This window comes from Camelina sativa, chromosome 3 (genome assembly GCF_030686135.1).
Source record: "Camelina sativa cultivar CO46 ecotype springtype chromosome 3, ASM3068613v1".
Taxonomy (NCBI): domain Eukaryota; kingdom Viridiplantae; phylum Streptophyta; class Magnoliopsida; order Brassicales; family Brassicaceae; genus Camelina; species Camelina sativa.
In genome coordinates, this window is record NC_141882.1 from 23,700,147 (window position 1) to 23,719,155 (window position 19,009).

The 19,009-nt window shown below is 34.2% G+C and overlaps 5 protein-coding genes and 1 pseudogene across 5 annotated transcripts; 2 read left to right on the top strand and 4 right to left on the bottom strand.

Annotated features, from left to right (window-relative positions):
• Positions 1-698: 698 nt before the first annotated feature.
• LOC104777575 (uncharacterized) lies at positions 699-2,016 on the bottom strand. Its single transcript, XM_087506691.1, has 2 exons — positions 1,621-2,016; positions 699-1,129 (listed from the first exon to the last, which is right to left on the bottom strand). Exons 1-2 carry the CDS (start codon positions 1,907-1,909, stop codon positions 801-803), a joined length of 618 nt encoding a protein of 205 aa, XP_087362817.1. The 5' UTR covers positions 1,910-2,016; the 3' UTR covers positions 699-800.
• A 2,634-nt stretch (positions 2,017-4,650) lies between these two features.
• LOC147947606 (uncharacterized) lies at positions 4,651-5,608 on the top strand. The gene is made up of 4 exons (XM_087507360.1): positions 4,651-4,675; positions 4,785-4,861; positions 5,054-5,140; positions 5,288-5,608. The coding sequence occupies exons 1-4, from the start codon at positions 4,651-4,653 to the stop codon at positions 5,606-5,608; spliced, it is 510 nt and encodes a 169-aa protein (XP_087363486.1).
• A 1,338-nt stretch (positions 5,609-6,946) lies between these two features.
• On the bottom strand, positions 6,947-9,045 carry LOC147947607 (uncharacterized). The gene is made up of 4 exons (XM_087496002.1): positions 8,887-9,045; positions 8,113-8,161; positions 7,432-8,020; positions 6,947-7,122 (listed from the first exon to the last, which is right to left on the bottom strand). Exon 3 carries the CDS (start codon positions 7,966-7,968, stop codon positions 7,435-7,437), a length of 534 nt encoding a protein of 177 aa, XP_087352128.1. The 5' UTR covers positions 7,969-8,020; positions 8,113-8,161; positions 8,887-9,045; the 3' UTR covers positions 6,947-7,122; positions 7,432-7,434.
• Positions 9,046-9,201: 156 nt separating this feature from the next.
• On the bottom strand, positions 9,202-11,305 carry LOC104779132 (peptidyl-prolyl cis-trans isomerase CYP59-like; annotated as a pseudogene).
• Positions 11,306-12,141: 836 nt separating this feature from the next.
• Positions 12,142-13,909, top strand: LOC104777577 (putative purine permease 11). Its single transcript, XM_010501850.3, has 2 exons — positions 12,142-12,371; positions 12,621-13,909. Exons 1-2 carry the CDS (start codon positions 12,365-12,367, stop codon positions 13,718-13,720), a joined length of 1,107 nt encoding a protein of 368 aa, XP_010500152.2. The 5' UTR covers positions 12,142-12,364; the 3' UTR covers positions 13,721-13,909.
• Positions 13,910-15,811: 1,902 nt separating this feature from the next.
• Positions 15,812-17,847, bottom strand: LOC104777578 (uncharacterized). Its single transcript, XM_010501851.3, has 3 exons — positions 17,120-17,847; positions 16,233-16,354; positions 15,812-16,134 (listed from the first exon to the last, which is right to left on the bottom strand). The coding sequence occupies exons 1-3, from the start codon at positions 17,489-17,491 to the stop codon at positions 15,984-15,986; spliced, it is 645 nt and encodes a 214-aa protein (XP_010500153.2). The 5' UTR covers positions 17,492-17,847; the 3' UTR covers positions 15,812-15,983.
• Between the last annotated feature and the right edge of the window lie 1,162 nt (positions 17,848-19,009).

Consider the following 19,009-nt stretch of genomic DNA (forward strand, 5'->3'; position numbering starts at 1 on the left):
CCTATGGTAGAGAAGGTTGGACACAAAGTTATCTCCGCAAGGGAGGAAGGTGGAGGAGCTTGGACGCAAGGTTATCTCTCCAAAGGAGAAAAGCGGAGCCAGAGTTATCTTCATGGTGGAGGAGGTTGAACGCAAGGTTCTCTCCATAAGGGATGAAGGCGGAGCCGATGTTTTCTCCATGGTGGTCATACGTTATTGTGATGATACATCATTGATTAGTATACTATGTAGTATATTTTTTATTCAAAATGTTTTTTGAGCCAACAATTTTAGTAATTAAAAAACTATGCAAATTTTAAAGTAATATATTTGGCTTAATGTGTTTATATAGACAGTTTATAGATGGTGATAAATAATATTTTTGTAACATACAAGAGTACATTCAGGTATAAAAAATATACTTTTAATAGTAACATACATAAAAGATTTGTAAATTGATATAAATCAGTGTATTATAACAAAAATAAAATTTATATATAACATATAATAAATTTAATTTTATTTCTAAAACTTTAAACCCGCATATCGGGCGGGTCCTCGTCTAGTTTATAATAAAACGAAAATCTAAGCTCTAAAACGACATTTCGACTGAAACCGAGGGAGTTGCTAATTAAATCAATTTATGAATAGGCCTCTAGGCTACTTTCTTGTTGTGATATCTAAGGATACTAGGATAAGTTTTATCTTAGATTCCAAAATTTAAAGACGCCAAAAGAATATTGTAAGAGAGAGCAAAGAGGAGAATAGTTGTAACAAAATGTTTATACAGAAAAACAATATTATAAAATTTGAGTGAGTAATTAATTTGGGGGGTTCTTGTTGGTGGGGGACAAAGGCCTTAGCCAACTTCTTCTCAAGTCGTCTTCATCTTTAACCTTGGCAGACAAATGGCATGCTCTAGACCGGCTCTTGAAACTGATAACACTCAAGAACCGGCGAATTCGCTTCCTCCACGTCAGTAGAGAACGTGGCGTAGGCTGAGGAATAATCTCCTTCTTCTTTGTGTGGAGCATGACATGTTCATATTGATTATCCCGTGAAGCCTTGCAGTGTTCAACCTGATAACTTTCTTTTCCTTTCTCCCATGAAGTTGCTCGGTTGTTTTCGAAGTTGATCGAAATGTATGAATATATAATACAAAATTAATGGAGCCACGTAATAAATGATCCATAATCACTTATCTATATAAGCATTTTAAATTTGGTTATTATTATTATTATATAATCCAATCTAACTTTTATATTTTGAAAAGTAACGAACATATTATGTAAAAATTAAAAATATTAGTATAATTTTTAGGAGTCACGGTTTGATCAAATTGCAAAAGGCATTTAAAACGATTAGAGCGGCCATGTAACTGAGTTAATTGTGGAATAGGTGAAGGATTTATAAGGGAGATAAAAATTTAAAGAGCCAAAAAGAGAAAAATCATGCGGTGTACATTTCTGTTAATACATGGTACATTTTGTTTTGCATGTTTGAGAAACGTATATATTTGAAAGATAACAATTATTTATAAAAATTCCATGCGAAAACGATATATATTTGATATTTTTTACTGTTTGACTATGTATACTATATATGTGATGTAAATAACATAAAAGGTTTATCATATGGTACCTTCTGGACTGATAATAGAGGTACTTTGGTGATCATACTTCTGATCGTGATGTCGGAGTTCGAAGAAGCTAAGGAAAGAGGAGAGTATGATAGGTTTCTTTCGAGAAGAAATTGTTTTGGATTCTTGGATGGTTTGGTAGGAAACAGAAGGAGATTGAGGACGTAATCTCTGTAGAGAAGCCAGGACGAGAAGCCTCTCGTTAAGACAGAGAGGACATACACCTTCGATAAAATCTACTGGGTGGATGTTACAAGAAGATGTTGAGCTTTTTTTGTTCTGTTCTTTCATAGCTTTTCTAACTGAGAGACAAAGATAAAGAAAGAGGTGAAGAAGTAGAAGTTTTGTCTTAGTTTAGAGAATTGATTCCGCAAATCTACTTAATTGAGATGCACAATTTTGAGAAATGGTTGGTAGTGTACGACAAAAATATGACTCATACGAATTTGAATAATTGAAAAAGTGTGAACTAAAAGTGTTAAATGGTTACGGCGAATTTTGGCAGATTATGACAAATGATTGATTGTATCTTTTAGTCGGTTTTAAAGTTAGATAATGTACATCCAACATAAAAACGTTGATAAATTTGTATGAAGAATTTTGCTTAAATATGAAAAGTACGGTTAGTTTCAGTTTTAGGTGCTAGAAAACACTTCATTTATGTATATCAATCGAACTTTGTTCAAAAAAAAAAAAAAATGTATATCAATCGAACTTGTACTAAAGTTGCGAATACTACAGCAAGAAGAGGTCCTTATAACAATATTTTCTATTCAAGGTATACTTATCATCCACCATGGTTATATCATGAATTTAGAAAATAATAGTAATAATAATAAATTTACTGTTCGAAAAGATAAAATTTACTGTTCGAAAAGATAATAAATTTTCAGTTAGATATCATTTATATTATCTAAATTTCCATTTTAAATTTATATTAATTTTGCCACTCAAACATATATTTTAGTTGAGTTAAAAAAAAAAAAAAACATATATTTTAGACTACTAAATATGCTTGATTCGTATTTGTTTGGTTACATCCGCGTTATCCAACTTAGTCCACTTGATACATTTACTCCCCATTCTCTATTCACAGCAATAGAAAACATGTGAATGGTGGTGGTTGAAATGCTAATAATAAGCATGAATGGCATAATCCTTGCACTTGATAGAATTAAATCAATTCAATTATCACGCTGTACTTGGGTCCACACTTTTGCTATCCGGCCACAATCATTGTGATCAAGTCTTATTATTACTATATCTTTTGCATATATAAGAGTTTCAAAAGTGCATTTGAGTTTTGGAAGGTTGTGATTTTGTTTTGTAATGCAGACGTATATATCGTTAACTTTGACCAACCCCTAAGGTTATCTGATTTTTCTAGTCCTAAAACTTTCTTTAGGTTAGCCAACGAAGTAACTTTATTTGTTTAATCTCTTGGACAATTAATTGATTAATATGCAATCAATTTTTCCTTTCTCTTCTTTCCAACTCTACCAATATATTTCGTACAATGTAATATTTTCCTCTTTTTTTGTAAATTGACTTAATGCTATATGCCTTTAACATTGAACAAGAAAAGAAAGTTAGAATAAGCATACTGCACTTAGCTAGATACCACAAGAAATGACTACCATCATTGCTCTAGCCCACATAGACTCAAATCACACTTAAAAACTAGACATTAGTAAAGGCTATTTAATGATTAGGTCAAAGGGATACTTCTTTGGCGGGTCCTTTAGCTAGAGGACACTCAAGTTCTATTATGATTTTGATAAGGGAAATTGGCAGGAATAACAAAGAAAAAAAACTATAATTCACTATCTAACATCTCCAACCATGAAAAGATCATATACTCTATAATATATATATATTTATGACAATTCTAACATCTTGTCAAATTGACCTTTGCCACTCACCCATACTACTATTGACAAACTTTATATGTATATATGTCTTTTTTTTTAACATCTAGTATATGTATATATGTCTATTTATATATTTTCTCTCTATACGTACATATATCTTTGTTATCTCTCATTTTTCTCATTTCTTTTTTTCTTTCTACTCTTTCTTATTTTGCAATAAATTTTTATTGAACAAACTGTTTTGATTTCACAAACTCAGTTAAAACCACCGATATTAAGACAATAAAAATTCATAAATTAATAAATAACAAAAATATTTGTAATATATAGAGCATAATAACATTCTATTCCATTTTTAAAAAATCTATTTCTCTAGTTTCAGATTACATAAACTCAATTATAATTATAAATACATGAACGATTTATAGAATATATCGTTTTATTATCAGCATTTAACTAGGTTGGTGTGGGTTGCATCTTGCATATGGTGTATCTTTTAGAGTATAATTTTTCTTTGTGCATTTAATTTGGTCGTTAGAGTTGTTTATATTGTATCTCTTACGGCTAGCGTTTAACACGCTTGTTTGGGTTGCCTATATTGTATCCCTTAGGATATAGCGTTTTTTGTTATGCGTTTAATATAAGAGAAATACCCTAAAATAGCACTAAAACAAGTTTTATGGATAACTATAGCACACGTTCTATAAATTTCTAAAAATCACACTATTTAACACATTAAAATATTTAAAATTAATTTTTAGAATTTTTGTTTTTAGGTTTGGATTCTCAATTTCACATTTAGGATATAGTTTTGAGGGGTAGAGTTTAATATTTTTGAATTTGGAATTTAATTTTGAAAGATTAATTTTGAAATATAGTATTATTTTCGAATTTTAGAGATGTTGTGCTAAATTTGGAAAAAACTTATTTTGGTGATATTTTTGAGAATTCCCTTAATTTAAATATTTTCTATTTTTTTTATGCGTTAAATTCCATCTTTTAAGTTGTCTATTTTAGTGTACATCGTATTTTTTGTGTTTAAATATTTTCTAGTTTTTTTTTGTGTGTTTAAGTTTCTGTTTCATACCATTTTATTTTTTCTATACTATTTCATAATTTCATTTATTGTATTGTTTTTGTTTAACATTTCATTTGATCTAGATGGGCGATAGGCTCGGGCTGCCAGGTTTTGGTATGGCGAGATCCTTGGATACCGGATTCTCAGCCAAGACCAGCTAATGGTCGAGGGAGATTGCTACATCCCAATCTAATGGTTAATCATTTAATAAATCCAGTTACTAAGGAGTGGCATATGCCAATCCTGGAAGAGTTTATGGATCCAGAGGATATCCAGATTATTCAATCTATGGAGGTCAGTAAAGTCTTTAAACTCGATAGATTGATCTGGCACTATACTAAGTCAGGAAAATATTCGGTCAAATCGGGTTATCGGCTCGCACGTGAATTAATTAAAGAGGTTGAATATGGGCCGACGTGTACGGCCTTTAGGGCACATGCATGGAAACTTGAGATTCCCACAAATGTCCAACATTTTTTCTGGCAGGTTGCCTCCGGTTCCCTCTCTATGATGGAACATCTTGCTCACCGGGGTGTCCGGTGTGATACTTTATGCAAACGATGTGGTTCGGAGGTGGAGACCATAAATCATGCACATTTTGAGTGCTCTCATTCGCGGCGGATCTGGGATTTATTTCCGGGTGACATATGTTCCGGGGACTTTCTTTATGGCTCGATCTACTCGAATCTAGATTTCCTATTCTGGTGAGCGCTATCCCAGTCGAACATTTCGGATATAAGCCTTCGCTTACCATGGCTTGTCTGGTCAATTTGGAAGGACAAGAATAAAAAAGTTTTCCAAGGACTTACGGCAGAGCCTACTGACGTTATCAATCAGGCAGCCAATGATAGAGTGTTATGGGAAGCGGCCAAGTCCTCTTATTCGGACTCCATAGAGCCTTTGCCTGTGGAGGTTTGGGTTCCTTCTCCTCGGTGTCAGGTCGATGGATCTTGGAAGGCCTCTGATCCTTTAGTGGGTTTGGGCTGGTGGTTTTGTAACAGTGAGGATACCACTCTGCTATTAGGAGCACGGAGTCTGTGACGTAGTCTTTCCCCCCTTCATTCGGAGGTACAGGCGTTGATTTGGATGATGGAATCCCTTCTGGCGGCAGGTGTTGATTGTCAAAGTTTCGAGACGGATTGTGCAGATGTAGTGGCGATGGTGCAATCTCCTGATGAATGGCCCGCCTTCTCTGACCTGTTGGATGAATTCTGCTTCCTTCGATCCTCCTTTCCGGCCTTCATGCTTTCACGGATCCCGCGGTCGTCAAATGTCTGGGCCGACTGTCTTGCTCGTTCTTCGCGATCTTTATCTTTTGAAACTTCATTTGTAAACTCTTTCCCTCCGGTTTGGGCAACCAACCTTGGGATTATTTTCTAATTTAATGTTTGGTCGACAAAAAAAAAAAAAAAATCATTTAAAATACATTAGTTCACATATAATTTTTTTATACATTGCTTTTACATATATATTTGAGTTTGAATCTTGCAGATCATATATATAATAGTCCTAGAATCTTAGTATAACTTGTTTTTATTATAAACACTATTCATCATTTCAAGTTTTCAACATCCGATTTCAAAAATTCAAGTTATGATAAATTTCAAACTTTTAGTTATTTTTGTTAAAAAGCTATATGATAATAGAATTGAAAGGGGTATGAGTTATTTAGTCAGATAAATAAAAAAATATAAAAATCATTTCATACCCAAACACTGTTTCAAGCTGCGCGTGTTACTCACCATTACCCCTGTCTTGTCTTTTTACACTAAGCAATGGTTATTCTCTTCATTTTTATAGTTAGTTGGCTATATTGTTTATTGATTTTTTTGTTTTGGCTATGATGCAAATTCGCCCTTTTGATAAAAGGATGTCATTAGTGTTTTCCCTCTGTGACCAATCTTAAGGGTTTTCTTAAACTAGAAATTATCTTTCTAACCATTGTTGCTTCTACAAAAGTATGTAAATTCGGATAAATTGGTTTTATTCATTAAAGGTCATGTTCGTTTCACCAGTTAGCATGTTCATTCAAATGATCCATTCAAAAGCCTTATCCAAATGATTCACTTGAATGTCAAATGACTCAACAAACAAAAAAGAAATGGTTCATTTGGATGATGCATTTGAATGGAAATGTGTTTGTTTGGTTATTTTACATTCTCATCTAAATGGATTTGATTAGAATAATGACTAAACTACCCATGTTTTGATCTAACAATTTTTACTTTTAATTTTAACCATATTAGTTTTAAATATTGATCCAAAAAATATATACATATATTTTCATTCAAAACCAAACAAAAACTCTAGAAATCCCAATATAAATTATTTATAACAATTTTTATGAGATATAAAACATGTTATGCCAATGTAAATTATTTGTAAATTATTTATAACAATTTTTTATATAAGTTTTTACAATAAAGACTTGTGAAGTGAAGGAGAAGCTGAACTGCTCAAGAACACGAGCAAGAGACTTAGGATTGAAGCAGAGGAATCACTTTTGGCTTGGAATGGGAAAGAATCTGTGTAACCATTCAACTCCCAAATGTTTCCTGCAAAACCAATGAACATCAATCAAGTTTGTAAATCCTTAAGCTAAGTGACAATCCCAAATCCTACTATGGTAACATCAAACAAACACACAGCTTTACCATCAAACAAACCACAACAACGAAGTCTCTGCTTTAATAACCACAACTTCAAGCATCAAACAAAAAACCGTAACCACAAAGCTATACTAACCGAAGTCTCTGCTTAGGATCATAAAACACAGAGCTCAGAAAAAGCTGTAACATTCACAATCAAATAAGAAACAGAGACTCAAACAACCCCAGATACAGAGCATAAAACCGAGCACATACCTTCTAATATGGAAGTGTAGTTCCTTCTGCCATCTCCATAGTGATAGAATCATGCACATCTTCCATCATTTTATCACCAGCAGGTATGTATGGAACATGTCCATCATTTTCATCACCATGATGTTCATATGATTCCACCACTTCCCAATGTAAAAAATCAATATCATCCTCTTGTGAATCTTTGATAAAATTATGGAGAGCCATTGTTTCTGTCACAATCTTAATCCATTTATTCAGCTCATACTTAGGGTGCTTCCTGTCAAGAATTCTCCATTTGGCCTTCCAAACTCCAAAGGTTCTCTCAATTATCGATCTCAGACCAGAATGTTTACGGTTAAACAGCTCCCTACTGTTGGTCGGTGGTCCTCCTCTGCTGAACTGGTCTAGGTGATATCTAACTCTGCGATGAGGGCCTAGGTAACCACTTCTAGTTGGATACCCTGAGTCCACTAAATAGTATTTTCCAGGCAGAGGATGAGGGAAAGAAGCTTCTTGTGTAGCACAATATGTTAGCACTTTCCTTTTTAAGCTTCTCATCAAGTCTTAGTTGGAGATAGAAACGGGTTTGCTCATCACTCCATGCAAGATTCTTAAGTGATATAAACATACATTTTTTGTAAAAAATCAATCTACACTACAAACCTGCATTAACTAAACTATGATAGAGGGGAAGATACTCACATCAGTGTCAGGGATAGTTGTCATTGTTTTTCTGAAGAAGATCTATGTCCTACACACACAAAAAAAACAAAAAAAAATCGGTCATTGAAGAAACAAACAAATAAGCAACCAACACCCTCTTTGTTTAGTGTTTGCAAACATAACCATTTAACCCAAATTTCATCATATGTGACAACTAAATTGCAGATGAGAAACCCATAGAGAATATACAAAGAAGAACTAAACCTTCATTCTTAACAAAGAAGAACTATCCAGAGAGAGACAGAAGACTTCTAATTATTCAAATCCACCACAACTGAAATCAAAGCAAGCGATGCAGAACAAAATTGTCATAGAGGGATATAAATAAACACAAACCCATGTCTAAAAACATTCACAAGATCAAGCCAAATTCAAAACATTCACAAGATCAAGCCAAGTTCATTGAGACATTTCATCAAACAATTGGTTTGCATCAAAAACTACAAGCTCTAGACTCATCAAACATATGGTTTGCATCAACAAATACAAGCTCTGGACCTAAAACACTTCTAATCATTCAAACATGAACTCATTTCAAACTCTAAAGCAGTATCACCTATAAATCATAATTCTCAAATCAAAGAGAGAACAAAACAAATTTGGACAAACCCACCAGCTGAAATCGAAGGAAGCAGATGCAGAATCAAAAATTAAGTATAGCAAACAACAAATGTTACACAGAGTTCGATCAAACACCAAAATCTGAGATGATCGGAGCTGTTAGAGAGATCAGAGCTGTTATTGAGAACTTACCAAAACGATGAAGCGATGATGAACGAGAGAGACAATGAAACGATAAAAAGATTCTGAGATTCTGAGAGAACAAAGCTTTGTTGAAGCTTCGTTGAAGCTCAGCTCTTGAGAGCTTCGTCGAAGGAGAAGAGCTTCGTCGAAGGAGAGAGGAGAAGAAGAAGAAATAAGTAAATAAGATATTTCTGGGTTTGATGTAATTCTTTGGTTTTCTTCAGGGTATTTTTGACATTTTCATATTTTGGCTGAATTATCTCCATCTAACTGCACCAATGAGACTCAGCTAGTTTTTTTAACTTTTTTTGACATAAACAAACATCATTTTTCATCTTCACTTAGATGATCCATCCCAATGAAGAAAGGAACAGCACCAAAATAAGTTTTTCTGTATATATTGCTAGCGCCAATTCCTATAATACAACATTAAGATCATATATTGTACGTTGTTAACATATGAACAAAACTATGTAGATTCTTCTATTTATATCTTCTCTTTGTGAGTTTCATCTCCTTACTCAACCTATCATTGCCTTCTTCAGTGTCACGTTCATCTTCGTGTTGTTTTTTGCCTTTCACCATAACCATAAGGACTTCTCCTATGAATCTTCTTACTGCCATGACGACTATGCTCTCTCTTCTCTCTCTTGGGACTTTTAAGTAGATCGCCCTCAAACACCATTCCGTATTCTTTAGCAACATGATCTGTCGACCCTGTAAAAACATTTTGTTAACTTTCCTTGCATTTTTTGACAAGGGAAGGATTTCATGAATTATTTGGTCTAAATAGAAAAATGGGCTTTACCTTTACCATGTTGTTGGGAGTCTTTCCGCCGGAACTGCCGCCAAATTTCGAATACACTCTGATTGAAGTCTACACGTATTCTTCTTCTATCATCGATCAAAGCACCGGCCATCTGCTGCATAAGAACAACCACTTGTTAAAGCTCCAAATAACACATTTTTTACTTCTAAATTATACACTTGTTAGCCACTCATTTAATGTTTTACCTTTAAAACCGCTTGTTAGCATGCTTCCTTAGTCTCAAACTTTATAAAAGCATAGCACAAGCTATTACCCGTCTTGGAATCCCGGATGACATCAGCCCTGCCATATATTTTCGTACAATTAAGATAAATACAAAACAATTGAGAGTTTCTCAAACGTATAAAGAAGCAGGGGAAAAAACACTCACGATATAACCGTTCCAAAGCGTTAAAAAATGGTGTGGAGGTCCTCACCCTGCCATTGAGACAAACCAAAGAAAAAGAAAAAAAAGAGAACAAAATGTCAACAACGAGAAGATTGGAAGGCTAAGCTTTAGAATATTAAATATCAAAACACATACCTCAGTTACAGGATTCAGATCACAGACGAACAACACATTGTCAGGAGGTTTTACCTCAGCCTCAGGGATATCTCCTATCTACAACACAGCAATACAAGGTCAATAACTAAACATGATTTTAAAATTACACAAAGATAACTGAATCAGTGATACTTACACATTCAAGGACAACCACACTAGAATGTGCAGCCTTTTGGCGTATAACATCGTCCAGTTCCTGTGGACAAAGTTTCTCATCCAAAGGAACCCAACCAGCTTCAAGTCTTACATTTTTATGTTTGGCATCTTCAAAGGGAGCATCTGCTATCATCTTAGTTAGCTGTGGAGGATCTTCAAATGGATCTTCAAATATGTGTATGTCTTTGATTACAATGTTAATAAATGGTTTGTTTTCTGCATCGACGTAAGCTTCATTTATCCTAGTCAAATTTTCAAACCCATCAGCGATTTCCCCAAACACCTGAAAAGAATAACATGAATATTAGTTAGTAACATGAATACTCAAGAAAGAAAGAACTGAAAAGAAGTGTAATTGTATAATTTGCTTACAGTGTGTTTTCCATCAAGATAGTCCAAATCGTCACAAAGTGTGATATAGGACCGGTAGGCATAGAGATTTTCACCAGCACTGGCCATTGCAACAGTGCCAGTCTTTGAGTGTTTCAAGTCGGGATGGATCTCATGGCCGAAAAACGAACATGCTCACCGTGAAGGAATCTGGAAACGTAATATGCACGAGATGGTTTAGAAAAATATGCATCACGCGAAAAAGGTTATAAAAACAACAAGCAATAACTTACTTGTATATTGAATCTCCACCAGTTCCAGTGCCAATTGGATCGCATGTCTGTGCTATGAAACCCTTTTGCACATTGTGAAAGATGCACCCCTTGTAGAAATTGCACCTAAGGAAAATGAGTGTTAATAAAAACCTAATGGATCGAGACATATATATAGTGAGTTAAGACATACACTTACTTGCAGAGCTTGAGGAAATTCTTGCAGATCAGAGGGCATGTGTCTGTGTAAAGATAAATCACTATATCCCCAAGGCTCGTCCCAATAAAAACTGACATGTTCGAGTTCGACAACCTAAAACAAAAATTAGCAAGAGAGTGAGGACTAATTGAGCCTCGAGAGAGTGAGGACTAATAAAAACTGACATGCTCGAGTTCGACAACCTAAATATCATGTTTAATCTTACAAAATCAGATCATTCTTGAAGCTGAATGTATCGAACAAATCTTACAAAACGAATACACACATACATTCAGTAGTAAAGTAAAGTTTTACCTAGGAAAAAACGTCAAAAGAAAAAGAAAGATTTGTATCTAACCTCGAATGGAGCCGATTGAGAGAGAAGAGTCAAAAGATGGAGGGAGACAATAGATCCGTAAGGAATCAGAGATTTATTATTCTCTGATTTTTGCTAATAGGATTATGTTTTTTTTGTATCATAGTTCTAGTCTAGAACAGATATATATTCTGACGTACTCAGTAAGCTTTTTTCCTTTGTGTTTTTTCTGTTGCCCAAAAAGTAAAAATAGTATTAATTAATATTGGGAAAATTCCAAAAAAACTCTAAATTATTTTATTTTTATTTGAATGTTAGATAGCTAATAGTTTTTAGTTGGAAAAAATATCTTGGTATTAAATAAAACCTAATCTTTAAATCACACCTGTTAAAACAGATACAATATATACACAATCGGTTTACACGATAACAAATATATACAAATCGGTTCACACGATTATACGTATACGTTGATGTTGCCTAGTGGGATTTGTTACAAACCGAGTTTCGGCTTAACCGGCCAAACATGGTCAATCTCAATTTCCAAGGGTCGAATCTCCGGTCCCCTCCGGTTCAAAAAATGATGGGCTAAAAACAAGTCAAAGACTCAAAAAAGTTGATAAGTGTCTGCGTCGAATCTCTTGGCAATAATAATAGCTGCTGCTCGCTTCTTCCCAAAAAGCTTCATTTGTTTGTGTACTTCACGGATCTTCTCTGAACCGATCAATCCCGAAGAACAACATAGCAAATATCTCAATTGGGTTAACGAACAAAAAAAAAAAAAAAACCCATTTTCTTAATCTCTCTGTGTAATTCGTCGTTTCTAATACAAACCAATTCTATGTCAGGTCAGTCTCGTTCTCCTTCCTTAGTTTCATCTTTTGATTTTGTGCGCTTGATCAATCAAGTTTTGATTTTTCGACATACCCAGATTGTGATTTATGTGTTAGATTACGCTTTAGGGTTTTTGAAGTTATGGGTAGTTTTTGAAACTTGTTTATGTTGATGCTTTTAGTTAAGGGTTTTTTGAACTTAAATTTGGGAGCTTTCACGCGAATTGTACCAAGCCCTTGTTTTAAAGTATGTGTTTTTTACAGGTAATCAAGAACCAATCTTGGTGAAGGAAGAGAGTGTGGTAGGTTTACCAATACCACTCTTGAAGCTTAAAAGCTGGCAATGGTGGGTTCTTGTCTCTGTTAACATCTTCTTTCTCATTGGTGGTCAAGCTGCTTCAGTGCTTCTTGGTAGGTTTTATTACGATCAAGGTGGGAACAGTAAATGGATGGCTACTCTTGTTCAGACTGCTGCTTTTCCCATTCTCTATATCCCGCTTTTGCTTCTTCCATCTTCGAGTAGTGCAGAGTCTTCTTCAGAGCCTGCTTGTTCACTCAAATACATTGTCTTGATCTATGTTTTGCTTGGTGTGATCATCGCTGGTGACAACATGTTATACTCTGTTGGACTTTTGTACCTCTCTGCTTCCACTTATTCGCTCATTTGCGCTACTCAGTTAGCCTTCAACGCGGTCTTCTCTTATTTCATCAACGCTCAGAAGTTCACTGCTTTGATCCTCAACTCTGTTGTTCTCCTGTCGTTTTCTGCTGCTTTGATAGCTCTCAATGATGATGCGGATACTCCTTCTGGTGTCCCCAGGTCTAAGTACATTGTTGGGTTTGTGTGTACACTCGCTGCATCCGCTCTTTATTCTCTGTTGCTTTCGCTTATGCAGTTTTCGTTTGAGAAGATTCTGAAAAGAGAGACCTTTTCCGTGGTTCTTGAAATGCAAATATACACTTCTTTAGTGGCGACTTGTGTCTCTGTCATTGGCCTGTTTGCTAGCGGGGAGTGGAGAACGCTGCACGGGGAAATGGAAGGGTATCATAAAGGGCAAGCCTCTTATGTACTGACTTTGGTCTGGACAGCAGTCACGTGGCAAGTGTGTTCTGTAGGAGTGGTGGGTTTGATCTTTCTGGTGACATCGCTCTTCTCAAACGTCATTAGTACACTCTCCTTAGCTGTGACTCCACTCGCAGCTTTGGTTGTGTTCCGTGATAAAATGAGTGGCGTTAAGGTTATGGCTATGCTGATCGCTCTTTGGGGTTTCGCTTCTTATGTTTACCAGAATCATATCGATGACTTGAAAGTAAGACGAGCACGACAACAAGCTCAAGCCAGGAGGGTGGAACCGCCTTGCTAATTCTGCGACGGTTCTAGCAGAAAATATTGGTTTAGGTTTATTATACGTTCTATATAAACAACAATAATTGTCACTCTACTTCTTTTGTCACATTGTTTTTGAAATCAAATCTTGTCTAAAATACTGATGTGTAAACAATTATTGGTGACGAAATTTGTGAAAAATGAAATGAAAACATTTTGTTGTTTACATCAAGTAGTACAATAGCTTACGCTTGGACCAGTTAAATTTATAATCAAGTTTGTATCAAAGATAGAGAGACTTAAACAGAGACCTTGTCAAGTTTATATGTCTTAGTTATTTTAAGTTCTTCCTTGTTGTTGCTGCTGCTTAAACTGATCCGAAATCTAGTTTATATATTTCACTTAATTGTGAGTTGATTAGCGTTTAACTTGGGAAATGTCTTTAAATTAAGTTTGACTTTGAAACTTACATCAATTAAACAAAAACAATTTTTTTTGAAATAATTGTTATGCGTTACTTTGGAAACATCTAAAGAAAAACAAGGTCTCATGAGACAATATAAAAGCCAAAACAAATACTCTAATGTTTATTTTAATTTTTTTGGTCAAACCAAAACAAAGTATATGCATGTAAAATGAAAGGAACAGTTTTAGTGAAGTATATTCTTATAATATCACCAAGTAAAAATAAAAGATAAATTTCAGTTTTTGATCAAAAAAAAAAGTTCAGTTAATTTTATTTTAATGAAAAAAATATAATATTATTTTAATGAAAAAAAGACTCATGTTAAAGAACTCTTTCTTTATAAATGGCTATAAACGTATGCAGTAATTCTTGTGAAAACAATCGTCACTCATGTGTTTTATGTGTTCTTGCCCATTTTGTGGCAGCAGAAAACAAAAACAAAAACAAAGGTAGTATCATCATAAGTCATAACTATGACCTTGATGATGGGTTTGTGTGTATCACTATTATCATCCCATGGTTATGGCTACCACCGTGATTGTAATGGTCATAATATTATGACTGTCCATTATTATGAGTCCATGGCTATGATCATGAAAGAGGAGACTGGAGAGCATGCATTACTATATTCACTGCTAGACCAAATACTGCAAATATAAACATAAGGAATCCACTTACCTCATTGGTCTCGTTCATGAGTCTTATAGTGGCTTCATATACCAAAAACCCCATGAGCAGCCAACCATGGTTAGCTGGACAGGAACAAGAGCACTCAAAACCTCCATCCTTAAGGAACCCATAAGTATGCGGTAGTTCCTTCCTAAGGATGGAGGTTTTAGGTGCTCTTGTTCTTGCCCATTAAGTTTCTCTTCTGATTTTTTTCTGGTGCAAGTTTCTCTTCTGTTTAAGTGCTCACAACTAGTATGGTTTCATATGTATATATACTACACTCACAATATATCTTGCTTTTCTTATTTTTATTTTTGGATCTATATATATATATATATATATACGTATTTAAAGGATGAGAAAAAGATTATGTTTCGCAGTTTGGTCTGTACTGTTTGAGTGGTTAGGTTTCGGTTGGTGAAAAAATATAACAAACAGAAGATAATAATATATGAGTTTTAGAGTTAGACTTCTGAAGTTTGTTTGTCAATCTTTATATTAAGAAGAGCAAGCAGTTGTCTTTCCATCCTCAGAAATGTTCATCACCTCCTCATATATGTATATGAAAGAAAATGACCAGGTCAAAACCAAAAAATTTGGAAATTATGTGTTAGTTTTCTTCTATTAGTTGTGTCTCTTTATATTACATCATATGCCATGACCATGTCAAACAATATTTTTAACTTACTAAAAAAAACATAGGTTTATTGTCTTCCCCAAATGTTAGCAAAAGTTTTATTTACCAAATTTTGTATAAGAGATCTGATCATATTTTAGGCCAAAAAAAAAAAAAAAAAATAACTCACAACATTATATCTCTTAATCGGCTATGAACTAACTTTGGTTTTCTCGATGCATTAGACTAAGTTATTAATATATTTTTTAGACTTCCAAATGGTGGAAACAAGAACAACTCTGTTCCCAAACAAGATTTGAAACTTGGTCCAAAAATTGAATCCATATGTGACAAGAATTAGGAGACTAATGTCAATGTGGTGGAACCGATGCAGTGGGGATACAAAGATATAACTTTTAGTTTCTTACAAGACATATAAGACAAGTTATGTTAACACAAGACAACAACGAGATTACTACATAGAGAGTTTTTTATTAAACTACAATAACACAATTTAATACAATATATCTAATTAGATTAGAATTGCGATCAGGCTAAAAGCCAGAAATTTTTCTGCCATCTTGTGTTGATCAAGTACCCACCAACACCTTTGCATTGTTTCCTAACACCAATCGTCAAGCAATCTGCACCGTTGATGCAACGATTTACGAGCTCCTCTGATCTGCTAGGTCCACATAAGCTACACACACACAAAACGACAACAAAAAAATGTGTAAGTAATTATTGAAACGAGAGAATCATGATGGGGAAAGAGATCTGACGGTTGAGATGACGCACCAAGAGATGAGTGGTGCAGATTTTTTCTGACCCAACACAAGCACAGAGACTTCAAGCTTCTTCACTTGGCTTAACACTGTTGCTAGCTTTGGTCCTTGAATCACCAATGCCTCCACATCCACCTTTTTTCCAAAACAATTACATTATTATAGTTATTATCTCATAATTAGTATACACATTTATTTCTAATTTCTCCAAACTAATAAAAAAACGATCAAGGAATTTTCAAGTAATTAATTATAATAAATGGTGAATTATAATATTAGAAAAATATCTCGACAGTTTTCTTAGAAATTATCAATCTTACAAAAAACTCTACCTGATTACATGTTACTAAGTTGTTTTCGAACAAGTACCATTTTTAAAAGCCAATTAAAGTATTCTTTAAATGGGTAAGGACACTTTTTAAGTAACTCAATTTGTGATACCAAGTATACTTTAGATCTAATAACGAGTTTTAAAAACATTAGATCTAGACTAAGAACAAAAGCTGCAATTCTAACTGAAAAAGCTATACTTTACAGAATGAATAATGATGAAAGTATTCTCTAAATCCAAAATAATTTTCTTTTCTTTTTTACAAAAAACAAAGTGAGGAGCCATCAGTCACTATGACCATCACAGAGATAGATTCTCTCACGCATGCATTGCTCCAATACTCAAGTACCTCAACACAACTTATCCATTAACCCCAAAAAAAACAAAACTAAAACCCAAATATGGTAATTACTTCTCTAACTAGTTTCCAAAATCCAAACATATAGAATAGCAATTATCTTCATTAAACCTTAGTAAGTCATCTCTTTGCGAAAATAATAATAATAGTCTGCTTAATTAATTTATTTTGGTTTAAGTACATATAGTAAGCTTAATTAGTAAGTACGTACCTCGGGTTTACAAGCTTTGCAGAGAGAACCAAGAGATTGAGCCAAAGAAGGAGTAGCTTCATCATGAGGAGAGACAACATGAAGAAGAGTCATCAAATCTCCTTTGTTAGTCAAATGAGTTAAAGCCCACATCATGGCATGCTTAGACCTCGAAGTCTCATCCACCACAACCATCACTCTCTTAGTTCTTGCAGCCGTGTCTCCACCAGAGTAAACCCCATAAAGACCCTCCATTGAGGAGTAACCACCACCACCGCTTGTGTCGTCGTTGAAGGCCGTTGAGCTATCTCCGGAAGTCCACCTTCTAGAAGCCGACCTCCAACCTTCTTTTCTGCTTAGTTGCCTAAGGATCGAGTTTCTCGAGAATTGCATCTTTGGAGGAGTAGAGTGATGGGAAGTTGAAGCTTTATGTAATGAAAAATGAAGAGAGAGGGAGGGAGAAGAAGTAGGTAGTAGGAGACTATAGTAGAGCCTAGAGAGAGAGAGAAAGTGAAGAGGCTTTGATGTAAAACTCGAAATTGTGAAAGAGAAGAAGAAGAGAGAGAGGTGTAATTGGTTTTGCTAATAAAGAGTGAGCGACAGGGCATTAAGGGTGAATCATGTGCCCACAATAAAGTGAGTTATTTAATTGCTAAACTTTAAGCAACCAAACAATAGTATTTTTTTACCTTTTCTATATATATATAAAATATTAGTTTGGTTTAGTTTAGTTCTGTTTTATTTGGTATAGGAATTTTACAATTCTAAAACGTCCATTTAATATAAGTAAAATCGAATTGAAATTATTAGTTAGAAGTTTTTTGGGCTAAAAAGTACTAGTTAGAAACTAGAGAGTAGGCTTGTCTTCAAAATTGTTACAAAGTTTTGTCATTTACTCCAACATTCACCATATTAGCAATGTCACTTTTTTTATGGTCGCCAAACCTTTTAATAATGGAGCACAACTATTGTGAAAAATAGTCCATTTTGTAATAAATAATGTTTGGATTTTCACATTTTGGTTCGATTTTCATATTTTAGTCAATTTTGTAATAAATACTGTTTTTAAGACGACCGTAACGGTTTGGTTTTGATCTCCGCTTTCTTAGTTTTCTTTTGCATGTATGAATACGACTAATCATCTGGAGCTGGAATATGAAGCAATTACACAATATAAAACTTTTACAAGTTTCCCTATTTTCAAGGGTACGTTTCGAGGAGTCACATTCACAATTTCACCAGTATGATGTTCAATACGATTACATAAGAGTTGATCAATTCTATCTTTTGATGTTATAAACACAAAACTACAACCACCAAAAGCGGCAAGGACTAAATCACTTAAACCAATCCCAACAAGGCAACAATGGACCAGCTTAAAACTTATAATTAACAGTCGTGGATCTACCCTCAAAACTCACCAGATCCTTTTGATATGGGTTATACATTAGTCCTTAATTCCATTATTAATTTCTATATAAAAGATTTTTTTTTTGTTTCAATATACGAAAAAGGCATGTCGCGTTAAATAGCCGGTGGTCGCCATAATATCTTGTATGTTTCGTTTGGTTGGCAGCTTCTTTCATAGACTTCATATGTGTCCTAGTTGCACTTTTTCTATGATACATTTTAGATATATGGCTCTTCAAAATGTTATATCGTAATATTCTATTATTGGATTAATTGTCCTTATTCTTTTTTAATTGGAATAGTAAAAGTAACTCATAATACTATCTTCACAACAAACGGGGGAAAAAAAAGCATGGTGTTAGCGAGAAAGATCGTCACTGAAGATCATATGTAAATCGCGATGTTCTAGTTTACATGCTAACTTATGTCATTTTTATCATTTTTGCTTAGTTTAGTTTTTGTCTCATCATTTTGTTTATACGTTTTGGGGTTGACCGGTAG